The 19,964-nt window shown below is 41.4% G+C and overlaps 1 protein-coding gene across 2 annotated transcripts in view; it reads left to right on the forward strand.

The window, feature by feature from the left end:
* LOC124588712 (extracellular sulfatase SULF-1 homolog) overlaps positions 1-19,964 on the forward strand; it is a 792,368-nt gene that overhangs the window by 666,177 nt on the left and 106,227 nt on the right. For both annotated transcript variants that reach the window (XM_047131489.1, XM_047131490.1), the window contains exons 9-10: positions 13,534-13,647; positions 15,450-15,518. In XM_047131489.1, the coding sequence (XP_046987445.1) occupies positions 13,534-13,647; positions 15,450-15,518 (183 nt within the window). The remainder of the gene's footprint in view (positions 1-13,533; positions 13,648-15,449; positions 15,519-19,964) is intronic.

The following is a 19,964-nucleotide window of genomic DNA, read 5'->3' on the forward strand; positions in this document are numbered from 1 at the left end:
TCCAAAAACGACATGATACTCGAGCAAAAAACATGTTCTAAAATTCTACAACAGATCGACGTCAGAGATATAGGTCTATAGTTTTGCGCATCTGCTCGACGACCGTTCTTGAAGACTGGGACTACCTGTGCTCTTTTCCAATCATTTGGAACCCTCCGTTCCTCTAGAGACTTGCGGTACACGGCTGTTAGAAGGGGGGCAAGTTCTTTCGCGTACTCTGTAGAATCGAATTGGTATCCCGTCAGGTCCAGTGGACTTTCCTCTATTGAGTGATTCCAGTTGCTTTTCTATTCCTTGGACACTTATTTCAATGTCAGCCATTTTTTTCGTTTGTGCGAGGATTTAGAGAAGGAACTGCAGTGCGGTCTTCCTTTGTGAAACAGCTTTGGAAAAAGGTGTTTAGTATTTCAGCTTTACGCGTGTCATCCTCTGTTTCAATGCCATCATCATCCCGGAGTGTCTGGATATGCTGTTTCGAGCCACTTACTGATTTAACGTAAGACCAGAACTTCCTAGGATTTCCTGTCAAGTCGGTACATAGAATTTTACTTTCGAATTCACTGAACGCTTCACGCATAGCCCTCCTTACGCTAACTTTGACATCGTTTAGCTTCTGTTTGTCTGAGAGGTTTTTGGCTGCGTTTAAACTTGGAGTGAAACTCTCTTTGCTTTCGCAGTAGTTTCCTAACTTTGTTGTTGTACCACGGTGAGTTTTTCCCGTCCCTCACAGTTTTACTCGGCACGTACCTGTCTAAAACGCATTTTACGATTGCCTTGAAATTTTTCCATAAACACTCAACATTGTCAGTGTCGGAACAGAAATTTTCGTTTTGATCTGTTAGGTAGTCTGAAATCTGCCTTCTATTACTCTTGCTAAACAGATAAACCTTCCTCCCTTTTTTTATATTCCTATTAACTTCCATATTCAGGGATGCTGCAACGGCCTAATGATCACTGATTCCCTGTTCTGCACTTACAGAGTCGAAAAGTTCGGGTCTGTTTGTTATCAGTAGGTCCAAGATGTTATCTCCACGAGTCGGTTCTCTGTTTAATTGCTCGGGGTAATTTTCGGATAGTGCACTCAGTATAATGTCACTCGATGCTCTGTCCATACCACCCATCCTAAACATCTGAGTGTCTCAGTCTATATCTGGTAAATTGAAATCTCCACCTAAGACTATAACATGCTGAGAAAATTTATGTGAAATGTATTCCAAAATTTCTCTCAGTTGTTCTGCCACTAATGCTGCTGAGTCGGGAGGTCGGTAAAAGGAGCCAACTATTAACCTAGCTTGGTTGTTGAGTGTAACCTCCACCCATAATAATTTACAGGAACTATCCACTTCTACTTCACTACAGGATAAACTACTACTAACAGCGACGAACACTCCACCACCGGTTGCATGCAATCTATCCTTTTAAACACCGTCTGTACCTTTGTAAAAATTTCGGCAGAATTTGTCTCTGGCTTAAGCCAGCTTTCTGTACCTATAACGATTTCAGCTTCGGTGCTTTCTATCAGCTCTTGAAGTTCTGGTACTTTACCAACGCAGCTTCGACAGTTGACAATTACAGTACCGATTGCTGCTTGGTCCCCGCATGTCCTGACTTTGCCCCGCACCCGTTGAGGCTGTTGCCCTTTCTGTACTTGCCCAGGGCCATCTAACCTAAAAAACCACCCAGCCCATGCCACACAACCCCTGCTACCTGTGTAGCCTCTTGTTGCGTGTAGTGGACTGCTGACCTATCCAGCGGAACCCGAAACCCCACCACCCTATGGCGCAAGTCGAGGAATCTGCAGCCCACACGGTCGCAGAACCGTCTCAGCCTCTGATTCAGACCCTCCACTCGGCTCTGTACCAAAGGTCCGCAGTCAGTCCTTTCGATGATGCTGCAGATGGTGAGCTCTGCTTTCATCCTGCTAGCGAGACTGGCAGTCTTCACCAAATCAGATAGCCGCCGGAAGCCAGAGAGGATTTCCTCCGATCCATAGCGACACACATCATTGGTGCCGACATGAGCGACCACCTGCAGATGGGTGCACCCTGTACCCTTCATGGCATCCGGAAGGACCCTTTCCACATCTGGAATGACTCCCCCCGGTATGCACACGGAGTGCACATTGGTTTTCTTCCCCTCTCTTGCTGCCATTTCCCTAAGGGGCCCCATTACGCGCCTGACGTTGGAGCTCCCAACTACCAGTAAGCCCACCCTCTGCGACCGCCCGGATCTTGCAGACTGAGGGGCAACCTCTAGAACAGGACAAGCAGCCATGTCAGGCCGAAGATCAGTATCAGCCTGAGACAGAGCCTGAAACCGGTTCGTCAGACAAACTGGAGAGGCCTTCCGTTCAGCCCTCCGGAATGTCTTTCGCCCCCTGCCACATCTTGAGACGACCTCCCACTCTACCACAGGTGAGGGATCAGCCTCAATGCGGGCAGTATCCCAGGCAACCACAGTCGTAGTCCGATCGGGGGATGCGTGGGACGAGCTGGCCGTCCCCGACAAACCCCCATCCGGACCCCCACAGTGATGCCCATTGGCAACAGCCTCAAGCTGTGTGACCGAAAGCAAATAAACCACTGAAAGAAACACATTTTAATTTCCACGTGAGATGATAACATATGTTAATTGCATATCACGTTTACATTCCAGGTTACAAATGTTGCTCAGTGTCATGACCAGCTACAGCCATGACAGCCTGGAAGTGCACCAGATATATCATTTCACAATTGTGTACAGTAATTATTGAATTGGTGGGCAATAGTATGCTCAACTGTCATTACACAGCATGTGCACTCCTTGAAGATTGCGCATTGCATCCAGCATTCTCAGCTATGGCAACGGTAACTGTGTCAACAATTTGTGGTGCAATTAGCCATCAGTGTCTCCCAAGAGCAGTTCTCAAATCCCCAGAGGACATCTCCATATTTTGTGAATGCATCAATACTCATGAAGATTGGCAGCACTATTGCTGCTGTTTTGATAAAACAGCTTTGTCCAGAATTGCTTTGACTGTTTGTAACTATAATGCACACAGATTCTTGTGTTTAAACCCTATCTTACCATACCAGTACCAGCACCAGCACCTAATGGCAAGTCATGACATTGACACTACTAACAAAGAAATTTGTGCAGTGCATCATTCATATAAAGTTGGGTACCCGTACAGTGAACAGTTTTCTGTTCACACAGGCTCAAGTAGTGAAAGTTTAATTATAACCACCCTTTTCTTGGAAGAGCAGTTGAACAGAAGTTTCTTGGTATTGATGTTGTGAGACGAACAGTAATAGAAGTAAAACAGGGTAATTGAATGTAGTGAAACTGAATCACGTGTGCAGAGAGGACTGGATTAGGAAATGACACACTAAAAGTAGTAGATGAGCTTTACTGTTTGGGCAGCAAAATAACCAACGATGCCTGAAGTAGAGGGAGTACAAAATACAGATGGGATGCAGCAAGAATAGCATTTTTGAAAAAGAGGAATTAGTTTAAATGTTGAAAAGCAGTCCAGACAAAAAAAGAACAGAGGCTTTTTAAATGTGGTGCCACAGAAGAATACTGAATATCAGATGGCTAAATCATGTAACTAACGAGGAAGCACTGGATCAAATTGGGAAAGTAAGGTAATAAATAACTTGACTAAAAGAAGGAATCAGTCAATGGGAGTGAAGGAACCATCAGTTTGGTAATGGAGTAGTTACCTATGAAGCTGAATAGAAGGAAAGCAATGAAATTATGAGGAAGTATACTATGAAGTGGCTGGTTGATACTTAGGAAACAAAACACAATTAAGATTTCTTTTCTTCAGTAAGTTGCTTGGAAACTAGAGATTGTGAATGACAAAAGGTGAGTAAATCCAACACCAGGCAATTTGAAAATGGTATAAAATGAAATTAGAAAACATTCTTGTTTACAAAACAAAATCTTTACGCTCTCTTCCTTAAAATTTTATCTTTGGAATGAACTATGGCTGGTATTCTAGAGCCTGACAAAACCAGTACATTGTATCATGCCCATGTGCAAGTCTGTCTGATATACGCACTAAGACAAAAAATGATACACCAAGAAGGCATTTTCCAAATGGGACTGAAATTACTAGATGTGATGTACATGTACAGACAAACAAACAAACAAATGAACAATCAATCCCAATTTCAGAAAAATCTGATGATTTATTCAAGAGAGAGAACTTCAAAAATTGAGGAAGTCAATAATGCAGTGGTTCACCTCTGGCTTTTCTGCAAGCAGTTGTTTGGCTTGGCATTGACTGATAGAGTTGTTGGATGCCATCCTGAGGGATAATGTGCCAATTTCTGACCAACTGGTGCATTACATCATCAGATCCCCTAGATGGTTGGAGGGCCCTGCTCACAATGCTCCAAACATTCTCAACTGGGGCAAGGTGGGGTTTGGCAAGCAGTAGAAACTCCCACCATGAGCGGGCAGGCATTATCTTGCTGAAATGTAGGCCCAGGATGGATTGCCATGAAAGCCAATGAAATGGGGTGTAGATTAACATCGACATATTGCTGTGCTGTAAGGGTGCCGTGGATGACAACCAAATGGGTCCTGCTGTGGAAATAAATGACACCCCAGACCATCACTCCTGGTCTCTAAATGTCCATCTTATACAGATGGTTGCGGGACCTCAGCTGTTCAAGTACAGAATATCGAATCAAATATGTTTCAGCCATCTTAATTTGCTCAATAAAAATAGCAATTGGATATTAGTTGACATTCAGCATTCCTGGTTGTCAGGCCATATGGCAGGCGACAGTCAGGTTGCTATCCTACCACTGTCAGTGACGTTTCCAGACATATCTTGGGCTGAGACCTCATTGACTGAAGTAAAATTATTTTCAGTGATGAGTCCCATTTTCAAAGGAACCCCAGCAACTAGTGGAGATAAGTCTGGAGATGTTCCAGGCTTAAGCAGCACCAAGATGAATAACTGCTTGCATAAGGATCAGAAGTGGACCAACATGTTATTGACTAGCTCAATTTGTGACACTCTTTCTCTTGAATAAATCATCCCATTTTTTCTAAAACTGTATGCATTTGTTTGTCTATACATGCACATGTCATCTACCAATTTCCATCCCATTTGGATAATTCCTTCATGGTTTTGTTTTTCCTCCTTAGTAATTATAGTAGAAAAGTTCTGGTAGAATTAAATGCTTTAGGAGTTAAGGAGATCAGTCACACATAGCATAAGCATTGAGTCATAGATGGTTATGGGGGGGGGGGAGGAGGGGAAGGGGAAGGGGAGAAGACCCTTGCTGGCTTTCTGAATCAACACTACAGATAATACACAACAACATGGCATCCTGAGAGGAGAACAAAGCATAGTACACGCATAATAATAGATGTTGTTATTATAGCTCAGCTATCAATCTAACATTCTCTTTAAGAAAATGCTTTAGTCATGCAGCCATACAAACAATGTGCAAATGGCTCTAGGCTAACACCAAACGTCTTACATCATTACCTGAGAAATCACATTGCCTTGACAATACTAAAAAGATACTTTGTTTTTAATGCTGGAATATGGTTAGTCTGTGACACTTTGTGTAGATTTTTGTATTGTGGAATTACACTATTATGGATTTTAGTGTTTCTTTTGTAATGAATAACTGGAATATCCAAATGTATAAACAGTGCCAGCAGTGGACTATAAAATGTGGTACTGACATTGGATAATAGGCACATTATCCATGTGACTACAACATACCACAGATCTTTATTGGGAGAAATAGCACAACACTACAGCACTGCCGTAAGTGTATTGCAGTTTATTACCACAGCTCATCAGTATCCTCTGCAATGGTCTACATGTATTTTTCCATTGTAGAAGTTACTCTTTCCAGTAAATCAATGATTCCTATGAAAGACATGCCACTACAGGTGCAGATAAACCAACTGTCAAGAAATTGAATTTTTTTAAAAAAACATCTTAATCAAGTCCAGAGTTGTCACCAGGACTGTGGTACTCTAGTAAAGAAGAAAACAAACTACCTTCAGTCACTAATCGTAATTTTCATCTCAATGCATTATGCATGTAATGCTCTGGAGGTTTGAACGATTTATGTAATTTTTTTAGAATCAGTTTTCCACTTGTCCTTTTAAGCAAGTGTAAGTATATTACGTGATGATACGTTGCACTGTACTGCAGCTACAAATTTTGCAAAACTAAGACAAAAAAGAGTATAACTTACTGTCTCCAGCAGCGATAACAAAGTGCCTGAGGTACAGCATATCTAAACATATTTACTTGCTTCACTTCTGTGCACCATCCAAAGTTGACTTTTCCATTTTGAAGCAAACAGCTGGAAAATAAGATTCAATCTGTTTGATTTGAGCCTATGATGTCCGTTATTGCAGTGGCTTGCAGCTTCCTCATGTATTGATTTTTAATGCATAATGTTACATTAAACTGTTATTCTGAATCATGTTAGCTCACATATTGACTATCACTTATGATGATTTCTTCATTATGTAATTTTCAAAACCAGATATTTACCTTTATGGCATTGGTCTCTATATAATGTACATATTAAGACAACAACATTTGTGCAAAAGATTTTTAAACTTCATTTTCTAATAATTATGAAATTTTCCATAGCTAATTTTGTGTGTATTATTTTTTCTAAAGTCAGTATTTGAAAAAGGATAATAGCTGAAATACTTGTGGTACATGTTAAAACTGTCTGCTAGACTGGTACTTGACGATTTTGTTGAGAATTTATCTTCTGCTTGAGCTGTACGACTCCATTTATTGGGCCAACACCAAACTTCAGTCTCTCAATCCTTCTCTGCTTCCTTTCCAAATTTCACAAAATTTTTCTGCTGAATCTATTAGAATAGACTATACCCATGGATAAAGGATGTACGTGCAAGAATGATTTAATTTCAACTTCAGAGTCCCAATTTCTCACAATGTTGATCTCAGTGACTGCTAATTAGAAAAAAAAAAAAAAAAAAAAATGCTGGAACTGGGTAAGTTACTCCAAGGTATCACTTCTTCCAGGAGTTCTTTAAAACACTTTGTGGAATGGCTGACTATTATGGAGTTAGAAAAAATTACCAAAATGCTGGAACATGGATTTGGTCCACAAACACTCAATTGGAGTAGCACTGCTAGCAAAAGGCAGATACCCATGTCACACAGAACGAAATTCATTTGCAAATGTTTGTTACAGCAGTTCCCCTGCTGAGAGTAAAGTTGAAACCTGATAGTCAAGGAAGGCAGGATTCAGTTACAACTGTGGACGGGGCTATAATCAGTTGCTATACGTTGGCTTTTCTTTTAATCACACACAATTTATTTGAAATCAACAACAAATTAAAATAATGGTAATAATTTAAGAATTTTTTCACGGCTGAAGGCCTTAAATGCCAAGAATGGCAATTATTTAAAAAATGTAATGAACATTCATAAAAGGATGTAGATGAAGATGAAATGGGAGATATAATACTGCGTGAAGAGTCTGACAGAGCACTGAAAGACCTAAATCGAAACAAGGCCCCAGGAGTAGACAACATTCCATTTGAACTACTGACAGCCTTGGAAGAGCCAGTCCTGGCGAAACTCTACCATCTAGTGAGCAAAATGTATGAGACAGGCGAAATACCCTCACACTTCAAGAAGAATATAATAATTCCAATCCCAAAGAAAGCAGGCGTTGACAGATGTGAAAATCACCGAACAATCAGTTTAATAAGTCACGGCTGCAAAATACTAATGCGAATTCTTTACAGATGAATGGAAAAACTGGTAGAAGCTGACCTCGGGGAAGATCAGTTTGGATTCTGTAGAACGTGAAGCAATACTGACCCTACGACTTATCTTAGAAGCTAGATTAAGAACAGGCAAACCTAAGTTTCTAGCATTTGTAGACTTGGAGAAAGCTTTTGACAATGTTGACTGGAATACTCTCTTTCAAATTCTGAAGGTGGCAGGGGTAAACTATAGGGAGCAAAAGGCTATTTACAATTTGTACAGAAACCAGATGGCAGTTATAAGAGATGAGGGACATGAAAGGGAAGCAGTGGTTGGTAAGAGAGCGAGACAGGGTTGTAGCCTCTCCCTGATGTTATTCAATCTGTATATTGAGCAAGCAGTGAAGGAAACAAAATAAAAATTCGGAGTAGGTATTAAAATCCATGGAGAAGAAATAAAAACTTTAAGGTTCGCCGATGACATTGTAATTCTGTCAGAGACAGCAAAGGACTTGGAATGGACAGTGTCTTGAAAGGATGATGTAAGATAAACATCAACAAAAGCAAAACAAGGATAATTGAATGTAGTCAAATTAAGTCGGGTGATTCTGACGGAATTAGATTAGGAAATGAGATACTTAAAGTAGTAAAGGAGTTTTGCTATTTGGGGAGCAAAATAACTGATGATGGTCGAAGTAGAGAGGATATAAAATGTAGACTGGCAATGGCAAGGAAAGCATTTCTGAAGAAGAGAAATTTGTTAACGTCGGGTATAGATTTAAGTGTCAGGGAGTCGTTTCTGAAAGTATTTGTATGGAGTGTAGCCTTGTATGGAAGTGAAACATGATGATAAATAGTTTGGACAAAAAGAGAATAGAAGCTTTTGAAATGTGGTGCTACAGAAGAATGCTGAAGATTAAATGGGTAGATCACATAACTGATGAGGAGGTATTGAATAGGATTGGGGAGGAGTTTGTGGCACAACTTGACAAGAAGAAGGGATCGGTTGGTAGGACAAGTTCTGAGGCAGCAAGGGATCACAAATTTAGCATTGGAGGGCGGTATGGAGGGTAAAAATCGTAGAGGGAGACCAAGAGATGAATACACTAAGCAGATTCAGAAGGATGTAGGCTGCCGTAGGTACTGGGAGATGAAGAAGCTTTCACAGGATAGAGTAGCATGGAGAGCTGCATCAAACCAGTCTCAGGACTGAAGACCACAACAACAACAACATAAAATACAGACACAGCAAATAATGTTTTGAAAACAAGCCAATGTGGTCGCAATTAGAATTTTAAGGCAAGTAACCACAGTCATGGCTGAAGGCCTTTAATTCCAAGAATGGCAATTATTTAAAAAAAGAATTGACAACATACAATAAATCAGGAAATATAATAACAAAGGTTAATTCAAAAGGACAAGCAACTGATCACCAAACAGGTGAAACAAATGATGGTAACTTGGTAATACAATAATAAAATAATAACACAATAAAAAACACAAGGGCCAGTCACAGATGGTGCTCCAGGAATCGGCCTCTCAGTAGGTCAAGCCAAAAACATTTTGGCAAGCAATGAGAAAGGCAGCCAAGAGTTGCATTCACACCACAAGATGGTAACTCAGACTAGTGGCTGTCTAACGGGTGACTAATGATAATCTTGGTGAGGCTACCTGATGTCCAATAAACCAATTGCAAAGATGTAAAAATGCGCCAAAGCCAGAACTGGCGGTCTGGGCTCCGCCCACAGAATACTGTGCTTAGAGCCCAGAACAAGAAAGGAATCACTACCACCAAGATAGAAGAATCACCAACCAACCTACTATCAAGAAAGCTGTCAAACTCATACGCCTCACTGGACAGCAGCGGCAAGGCGAGGAAACGTACACTGCCGTTACGTACACTAACCCCCAGAGCAGGTAACTGGGGCATTAGCGGCCACCAGGCAGGAAAATATCGCTGGTTGAACTTAACAATTGTAACAAGCTGAAGGTAGTAAATAGTAATTAGAAGCCCAGGAAAGCTAATCAGATCCGCCTTCCCCTAGCACTCCACTCGCTGCTCTTTGCCCTGGCAACATGACGAGCAGCAACATGAACCCAAGTCACTGGAGAATCGCAAGATTTCACAATGGTGGAGGTTTGTCTACTTGAATTGAAATGCACTCAACTTAAAACTTGCGGGATCCAGTTTCAACGACATCGTGCACCCTCATGACCACAGCCCTTCAATCCGGCAGTCCATGCACGCCACCAGCGGTCCTGGCGTGTTCTTGCTCTTTGTGGACCTGGCTCCTCCTGCGTCCCCAACCGAACTACTCACTCACATGACACAGGAGAACGACGACGTCACCCCAAAGATAGGGCCACAGTTACTACATAACCATAATGCTGCTGCTGCCACTAGCAGACAGGGAACGCTCGTGAAACCAAGTGGCACCAGTCAATACAAGAAGAAGACAAACAACCGCAACCATGTCAACTAAACGATATAGTTTGGCCTCCAGCAGAGGATGGAAACATACAACAGCACCAACGCAAGCCGGAGAACGGCCCAAAAGTTTTCACTGTTTACAATGGTTATTCCAAAAGCACCAAAAAGGCTTCTAAAATGTATTACAAAACTAGTGGACATGGTCCAGAAATAAAATTTCAGATTTTTAAGACGTATTAGAAGTTTGTTTACATTGGAAAGAGCTTTTACTGAAAAAGCTTAAGAAATCTCTAGGTGTCCAAATTTGATTTTTGTTTACTAATTTGCATGATCCTAGCAGTGTATCACTGAATTCATTCAAAGTCTGCTATCGTGTCTACACTGGAACGGAATTACTTCCATTAGCATCTTGTACACAATTTCCTCTGCAGATGCTCCACATTACCCAAATCCCTCCCAACTAATACAGGGTTATTATAAATGATTGAAGCGATTTCACAGCTCTACAATAACTTTATTATTTGAGATATTTTCACAATGCTTTGCACACACATACAAAAACTCAAAGTTTTTTTAGGCATTCACAAATGTTCGATATGTGCCCCTTTAGTGATTCGGCAGACATCAAGCCGATAATCAAGTTTCTCCCACACTCGGCGCAGCATGTCCCCATCAATGAGTTCGAAAGCATCGTTGATGCGAGCTCGCAGTTCTGGCACGTTTCTTGGTAGAGGTGGTTTAAACACTGAATCTTTCACATAACCCCACAGAAAGAAATCGCATGGGGTTAAGTCGGGAGAGCGTGGAGGCCATGACATGAATTGCTGATCATGATCTCCACCACGACCGATCCATCGGTTTTCCAATCTCCTGTTTAAGAAATGCCGAACATCATGATTGAAGTGCAGTGGAGCACCATCCTGTTGAAAGATGAAGTTGGTCTCCAGTTGTGGCATGAGCCAATTTTCCAGCATGTCCAGATACACGTGTCGTGTAACGTTTTTTTCCCAGAAGAAAGAGGGACCGTAAACTTTAAACCGTGAGATTGCACAAAACACGTTAACTTTTGGTGAATTGCGAATTTGCTGCATGAATGCGTGAGGATTCTCTACCGTTCAGATTCGCACATTGTGTCTGTTCACTTCACCATTAAGAAAAAATGTTGCTTCATCACTGAAAACAAGTTTCGCACTGAACGCATCCTCTTCCATGAGCTGTTGCAACCGCACCGAAAATTCAAAGCGTTTGACTTTGTCATCGGGTGTCAGGGCTTGTAGCAATTGTAAACGGTAAGGCTTCTGCTTTAGCCTTTTCCGTGAGATTTTCCAAACCGTTGGCTGTGGTATGTTTAGCTCCCTGCTTGCTTTATTCGTCGACTTCCGTGGGCTACGCGTGAAACTTGCCCGCACGCGTTCAACCGTTTCTTTGCTCACTGCAGGCCGACCCGTTGATTTCCCCTTACAGAGGCATCCAGAAGCTTTAAACTGTGCATACCATCGTCGAATGGAGTTAGCAGTTGGTAGATCTTTGTTGAACTTCGTCCTGATGTGACTGACTGATGTGAGTGCATTTCAAGCACGACATACGCTTTCTTGGCTCCTGTCGCCATTTTGTCTCACTGCGCTCTTGAGCGCTCTGACGGCAGTAACCTGAAGTGCGGCTTCAGCCGAACAAAACTTTATGCGTTTTTCTACGTATCTGTAGAGTGTCGTGACCATATGTCAATGAATGGAGATACAGTGAATTTATGAAATCGCTTCAATCATTTGTAATAGCCCTGTAGAAGCCTTCAATTCACCTCCCCTTCCTCATCCTACATGTTCTTTCCATTTCATAGGGCTGAACAGTATTACTTCTAGACATTGATTTTATTATTATTAACTTGATTTTGCACATTGGACCACTTGAGTCATTCCATGTTCACTTTCTCTTTGAAGAGAAGACATTGAAATTATGTGACAGGATTCAGAAATTTACCATTGGTCTTGTAACCAGATATCATTGGGTTTTTTCTTTGTTACTCGATTATATTGCATCTATCCACATTTAGAGAGAGTTGCCAGTTAGTACACAAAGTGGATATACTACAGCAGTTCCCTGTAGATAACAGCAAACTGTATGAGAGAGATATCTGATAAACTGCCTATGTATATTGAGAACATTAGCAGTCCTATTGTGTGTACAAGGGGCACCCCAAATGTTATTTTGCATGTATTGTAATTCTGAATGATCTCTTCTGGGCGTTACATTAATGGCACATTAAAACTCATAAGTGCCACCATGTCACATCCAAATGCCAGATGCTTAATTCTTATGTAAAAGTTATTAACAAGAAGGTTTTAGACAGACACAAGCATGTGCCAAATTAAAGTCTGAATCTATGCCAATTTTGCAGTTGTCCAACACAAATGGAGCTAGGCAGGAGCATATGCATAGGTAATACTACCATTACCGCTCTACTGCCATTCCATATTCCACAAAGTCTCTCCTGCTAACCACACATAACCAGCTCCTCTACTAAATCTGTGGGAATAATGTAGCACAGTTTCATATCTCTAGAATTAATCACGCTATATGCACTGAAATGGATGAGTCTCTGAGCAGCCACCTATAATTGTGAGAAAGCTCACTTGCAACCAAAAGTTAGGCTGCAGCTTACTATTCCCTACTGTTGTCTAACTGCTTCAATTGCTGAATGAAGTGATGCAGTGGCCAAGACAACGGGCTTAAGTTTTCAAATCCTTGTCTGACCACACTTCTATAGATCATCTGTAGTTTTCTTAAATAATTCTCCATGGAACCAGGATGTTTCATTTAACTGGTTATCTCTTCTTTAATCTGATATCAACTGAAGACATGAAATCTGAAAATGAGTCTATGATCATATTGTGGCACTTTATTTTACAGGTCTGTCTTGATCAAACAAACTTTTATACTTCTCTAGTACTGCTTTTGGCTATTGCCATCTTCAGATCATAAAATATTCTGAAGTAGGTATCAGTGTCAAGTTATATATGTAGGTACATAGTAAGTGCTGATACAACACTCTGTCTCAAATGTAATGAATAAATATTAATGTTCCAGTGAGTGTGTGACATGTGTCTTTCATAAAGCCTTGATATTTGTTGAAAACGGTTGTGGGAACATGCAGCTTGCTAAACCAAGGACATCTTTTTTTAAATTATAGTTTTACTGTGGATTAAGTGTGTTACCTTTTATGTACAGATTTAACTTCAAATGTTATTTGATAATGTAACCGAGTGGTTTCATAATGGCACATTATTTATTTTACTGTTCCCTTGTTGTGCTTCATGAAATTTATAACATGTTTTAACAGATGATGGAAGTATTTAAAATTAGCTATAATATTTCTTTTACAGGATTGATGATATTGTTTTGAATTTGGACTTGGCACCAACATTCCTTGACATAGCAGGTGTTGAGACACCGTCACACATGGATGGAAGATCTTTTCTGAGGCTACTTCACAGAGGGTTAGTTGCTCAACATATTTATATATTATTACTAGTACCCAAACTGCATTAAGCTATACTTCAATGATTTGAGGAGGCTTACTATTATTGTACATCTCCCAAACATCAGACTATGTAAGAAATATGTAACTTTACCCAAAAGCATTTATTATGAGGACAAGGGAAAAGTGTTTTGGCTGGCAGTGAAAAACTATGTTTTTTGTTTTTTGTTAAAATGCACTTACTTTTTATGTAATACCTTGTTAGGTCAGTTCATGTTCCCAAGCTTTTTTTCCCAGTGAGAGGATTCCATACCAGAAATGAGATTCTTGAAGATCTGCAAAATACTTACTTGTAACTGCCATAACCTCTTCACTGGCCTCAAAACACTTTCAGGCACAAATTTTGTTGCTTATAAAAAAATGGAAGTCTAAGGTTGCCAAATCTGATGAATAGGTTGGATGTTGAAACAATTTGTACCTCAGTTTTTCTGATGAAAAATCAACTTTGTGGACAATACCATTGTGCTAATCCAAAATGTATTTTCTACAGTATTTTGTTTTTGGAACCTAAGCATGTTCCATTTATTTTTTACCCAGGTTGTCCTGGAGACTTCCTTTTTTTGTGTAAATGATGAATAAGTCAACTCACTTTTTCATTCACTTAAAAAACTGGCAAACATTTTTCTGGCAGTTGAAATCAACTTGACGTTGCTGTTTTGTTTTAGGTGTGAAATGTTGTCCTCACATCTCTGCCATAGTACCAGTTTTGCACTAAAAATAAGTGTGTTTCTTTATAAAATTGTTCAACAGTAGCTGAGAGATTTATTTTTTGAATCTGCACTGAATCAGTGTTCAATAGATACAGCATTCATCAAGCACAAAGTGTACTCATAGTTAATTTTTGATATAAAATTCGCTTTTCTAATATGCCCATGAAATTAGCTATTTCAGGTATGTTTAATGACTAATTGATCAATACACAATTGCATAGTTTCTCAAAATTTTCAGTTGAGATTGCAGTTCTGGCATTATTTCATATGGATCATTTTCAAGAGAAATACATTTGCACTCAAATACAGCTAACCATTCCTAGGCTGTTGAAAATCAAGGAGAAAATTCTTTGTAAAAAATTGAGGTGCGAAGTCTTTATAATTTTCACAGGCTTTGTATGAATTTCCATTGGTGATGAACTGTCTAAAATAAAAACTTTTATGATAGCATGATATATCGTTTTATCCAATTAAATGAAACACACACAACACAGGTGCTTCTTTTCCCCTTTAAAAAAAGTAAATAAAAATCAATGATACCAAAGATATATCTTTGCCAGGGCAAAAACTATTTATTTGGCCTCATATTTTATACACACCCTCTTCACTGGGCTGTGAGTGACACTGTTGTTTTCCATTGTTGTTGTGGTCCTCCCTCCAAAGTATAGTTTGATGCAGCTCCCCATGCTAACTATCCTGTGCAAGCATCTTCATGTCTGCTTAACTACCGTACGTACATCCATTGAAACATTCTTGCTGTATTCATGCCTAGGTATCTCTCTACAAATCTCACAATAAGATTCTTCTTAGCATGAACATACAGGATTTAAAAATTTTTACAATGGTAATTTTCACTTATTGGTCAATGTTTAACATACTCTCAGTCCTGAAGAACTGGTGTATCAAGACAAAGTAAATGTATGACAATGAATAAATTTAAAATAAAGATGCCATAATGTCTGTTGCTGAATGTAAGATAATACATCTAACAATGTACTACTGTACATAAGTAAACATCTAATGTAACCATGTATAACCATCTTTCTTTCAGACCCAAACACAGCAAGGCATCTGGTGCAAGAAGAAGATTTAAATGGCCAGACACATTCCTAATAGAAAGGTAAGTACATTTACATCGGCTACTTTGTATGTACACGTAGTGAAACAAATCTGCAAAAAATGCGAATTTGTGTAATAAAATGAAATTTTTTCTGCAAACAGTAAGCTTCACACTTAGCAGAAATCTTCTGTTAGCCATCTAGTCATAACAGGTCCTAACAGATCCAATTATATCTGAAGGGACCTCCTCACCTTCTTGTTTCTCGTGTGCAACAGTTTATGTCAGATTCTGATTGGTGTTAAGTTGCTGAGACTGATTATTAAGGCTTGAGCTTGTTTGTCTTCCTCTGTTTCATAACAACACATAAATATTACTGTCTCATTCTTAATTGTATGCCTTGTTGCATCTATCTTCCATTTCTCGAATGTTTGGCCTTACCTTGGTGATGTTAATTCATACTAGAGCCCTTGATCACCTTTTTATTTAGGAGTGGATCATACATGTAGATATTCTTGAAGTTAAATTGAAGAGCACCCTTAGCCAAAAACTTCAATGCTTTGAATGTTTTACCTTGCCTTGCTGATGTTAATTCATGCTAGAGCCTGTGATCACCTTCTCATTTAGGACTGAATCATACATATAGATATTCTTGAAGTTAAATTGGAGAACACCCTTAGCCAAAACTGTTTTGTTGGTAACAAAACAGGGATCTTAAGCCAAAAATTCAGAAATGTTCCATAATAGGTGATATGAATTGAATTGCATGAAACTACAGCTATAGAAATGTCAAGGAAAACAAAATGTTTAACATTCTAGAAAAAGTAATACTGCAGTCATGCTGTAAATTTCTAAATGTTATAAGAAAATTTCTACATTTCGTATTAATTGTTGACTACAGCAGCAGTTTACATGCATTGTTCTAAATCTATAAAAGGCATGTCTCTCTGGACAACTAAAATTAGCATTAAATTTCATCTTATTCTACATGATGCGGCCCTGCTTAAGTGATGAGATTGCCATTTTAGAGCACAGCTCTTTAATAAGCACATCAAAAATGTTAATAGTTTTGACCGTTACACTAATTTGTAATTGCTCGAATGTTCATTGGTTGGCTCATAAACAGAGTTTCCAATTGTCAAGTAAAGCACGTGCAAGTAAAAAAAAATGTATATACTGCTGCTATATAACATTGGTAGCTGTGGAGTACCTCAGAGGTTCAGCCTCCAGAATCAGAAGGGATTTTCTTATTCTGGGTGCCTTTTCAAAATGTACACAGTGTCTCAAATGTAACTGTTTTATATAGATGACCCTGATAAGAACACACAGAGTGTCATGAGATTTGGTATTGTTGTTGATAGAGAGAAAGAAAAGGAAGAGGGTATAATAAGCTGCTAGTACTTAGTACACTCCCCCCTGTGGGTCCAGGGTATGAATAGACCCGAGGTATTCCTGCCTGTCGTAAGAGGCGACTAAAAGGAGTCTCATACGTTTTGGCCTATAGGTGATGATCCCCTGTAAGGATTGATCTCCATTCTTCAAAAATTTCCCAAAGAGCGAGCCAATGGGGGAAGAGTGCCTTACGTGGTGCATCGTGTCCATTGTGCATTTAGATGTTTAACCCGCTTTCTCGTTGTCACATTGCAGTCCCGCTCATTCTCCGTCTCTTGGGTGAGGACACCTTCCTGGGTGCATTTTCCACCTTGCACTATGCAGTGTCACTTTCTGTGCCGACGGTGACCATGGACTTCTTTGCACCTCATATCCAGCAAAGTAGCCAGTCCGTTGTGGTGGGGCCACCATGTACCATGTTGGTTGCAGCCCCCTGACCACACAGGGATCACTCTGCTGATGCCTGTGCCATTAACTTCCCACATATGCCAAGGGGTAGGTGCCCATCTCCCTGTGGCATCGGGCCTCCCAGCAAAGACCATCCTGCCAGGTGGCCTTTGCTGTGGCTGGGTGTCGCCCGTGTGGAGAACCCCTCGTCGGAGTGGGTGGAATCAGGGCGGATGACACGTGATGAAGCATAGTACATCATCTCTTGCTGGTTGTCAAGCACCAGCAGTCTCTAAGTGTTCACAGGCTCAATTCAATGCACAGAAGTACGACCCCAAATTGTTCGCCTCCCTTGCCACACCATGGGAGGAACGCCAAGCTAAGGATGGCAGCGAATATTTTCTCCCTGGTACCTAGTATGTGCGCGAGCTGATAAGGAATCGTTTGTGTCCATGAAGCCTCAGTTCTTTGTAGAGCATTTAGAGGACAATTTTGGGGAGGTGGAGGGCTTGTACAATATGCAGTCTGGGTCAGTCTTGATAAAAACATCCTCCTCTGCCCAGTCACGGGCATTACTCGCTTGTGAAAAGCTGAGGGATGTTTCTGTTACTATCATGCCCCATAAGAGCTTGAATATGGTCTAGGGTATTATCTTCCACAGGGATCTTCTTTTACAGTCCGATGAAGAGCTGCGGGCCAACTTAGAGCGACTAGGAGTCCATTTTGTCCGGCACCTCCACCGGGGTCTGAGGGATAATCAGGTTGCCACTGGTTCCTTCATCTTGGCCTTCAAGGGCGACACATTACCTGAGAAGGGAAGGTGATGGTCTACCACTGTGATGTCAAGCCATATATCCCTCGCCCGATGTGGTGCTTTAAGTGCTGGGAGTTTGGCCATATGCCTTCCTGTTGTACTTCCAGCCTCATGTGTTGAGATTGTGGTCGTCCATCCCATCCCAATATTCCATGTGTCCCACCTCCCATCTGTGTCAACTGCGGAGAGCACCATTCCCCTTGCTCGCCGAACTGTAGGATTCTACAGAAGGAAAGGAAAATATTAGAATACAAGACCCTGGACCGCCTGACCTACACTGAGGCTAAAAGGAAATTTGAAAGGCTCCGTCCCATCCATGTGTATGACAACATCTTACACCGCTGTTGTACCTACTGTTTCAGCCCCATCCATTGCACCAATTCCAGTCAGCTCTCAGAGCCGTAAGACTACACCTGCCCCCTTGATGGCTGGGGGCACTTGCCTCTCTGTTTCTCCCGCACCACCTACTTTGGGAGCAACCCCCCCCCCCTCCCTCCCCGTCCCCCAACCATCGGGGACATCAGCCCCAACTTCTAAACTGCAGAAGCATAAGTCTTCTTTGGGTTCTTTCACTAGGATGGGGTCCCTTGGGTCACTCCCTTCCCAGGTTCCTACCAGTGGCAAAGCGGACACCTGCCAGTTGCTGAAGCAGCCACAGGTAAGTGGTCATAGGGCTTCATGGTCCTCCTCAGTCCTGGAGACTGAATCAAAGAAGCCCTCCTAGGTAGAGAAACCCAAGGAACAGTGCGAGAAATCGAAAAAGAAGACCCCCAAGAACAAGGAAATTGCAGTGGCACCCACACCGCCACTACCTACAAGCTCTGCGTTTGGGATGAGGTGAAGATTCTGGCGTCTGCTGAGGACCTAGATCTCACTGGACCCTCAGACACAATGGATATAGACTGTGCGGGCAATAAGTCAGTGACAGCAGGTGACCCTGAGGCATAAACTGCCTCATTGAGTGTTCCGAGAGTTCCCAGTCTCACAATGATGTCATCCTCCAGTGGAATTGTGGTGGTTTTCTCCACTGCCTGGCTGAGTTACGGCAACTGCCAAGCTTTACACCTGTTTTCTGCATTGCCCTCCAGGAAACTTGGTTCCATGCAACGTGGACCGCTGCCTTCTGTGGCTATAAAGGATATTACAGGAACCACTCTACTTGAGTGTCATGTGGAGTTTGTGTTTATGTCCTAAACTCAGTCTCTAGTGAAATGGTGCCCCTTGAAATCCCTCTTGAAGCAGTTGCTGTTAGGATAAGGATGATGCAGGAAATAACTGTCTGCAACATTTATCTTCCTCCAGATGGTGCAGTACTCCTGGACGCTTTGGCTGCACTGACTGCTCAACTCCCTATACCCTTCCTACTTTTGGGAGATTTTAATGCTCATAGTCCCTTGTGGGGTGGTACCATGCTTACTGGCTGAGGCAGAGATGTCGAAACTTTACTGTCTCAGTTTGACCTCTGCCTCCTAAACACTGGGGCCACCACACACTTCAGTGCGGCTCATGGCAGTTACTCGGCCGTTGATTTAACAATTTGCAGCCCAGGACTTCTCCCATATGTACACTGGGGAGCACATGACGACCTGTGTGGTAGTGACCACTTCCCCATCTTCCTGTCACTGCCCCTGCATCAGGCCCATGGATGCCTGCCCAGATGGGCGTTAAACAAGGTGGACTGGGAAACTTTCACCTCTGCTGTCACTGTTGAATCCCCCCCACATGGTAAACATCGATGTGATGGTTGAGCAGGTGACTACAACAATCGTTTCTGTGGCAGAAAGTGTGATCCCTCGCTCTTTAGGGTGCCCCCAGTGAAAGGCTTGGTGGTTGCTGGAAGTTGCTGGGCATTAAACAAGGTGGACTGGGAAACTTTCACCTCTGCTGTCACTGTTGAATCTCCACCACATGGTAAA

This window comes from Schistocerca americana, chromosome 2, assembly GCF_021461395.2.
Source record: "Schistocerca americana isolate TAMUIC-IGC-003095 chromosome 2, iqSchAmer2.1, whole genome shotgun sequence".
NCBI lineage: Eukaryota > Metazoa > Arthropoda > Insecta > Orthoptera > Acrididae > Schistocerca > Schistocerca americana.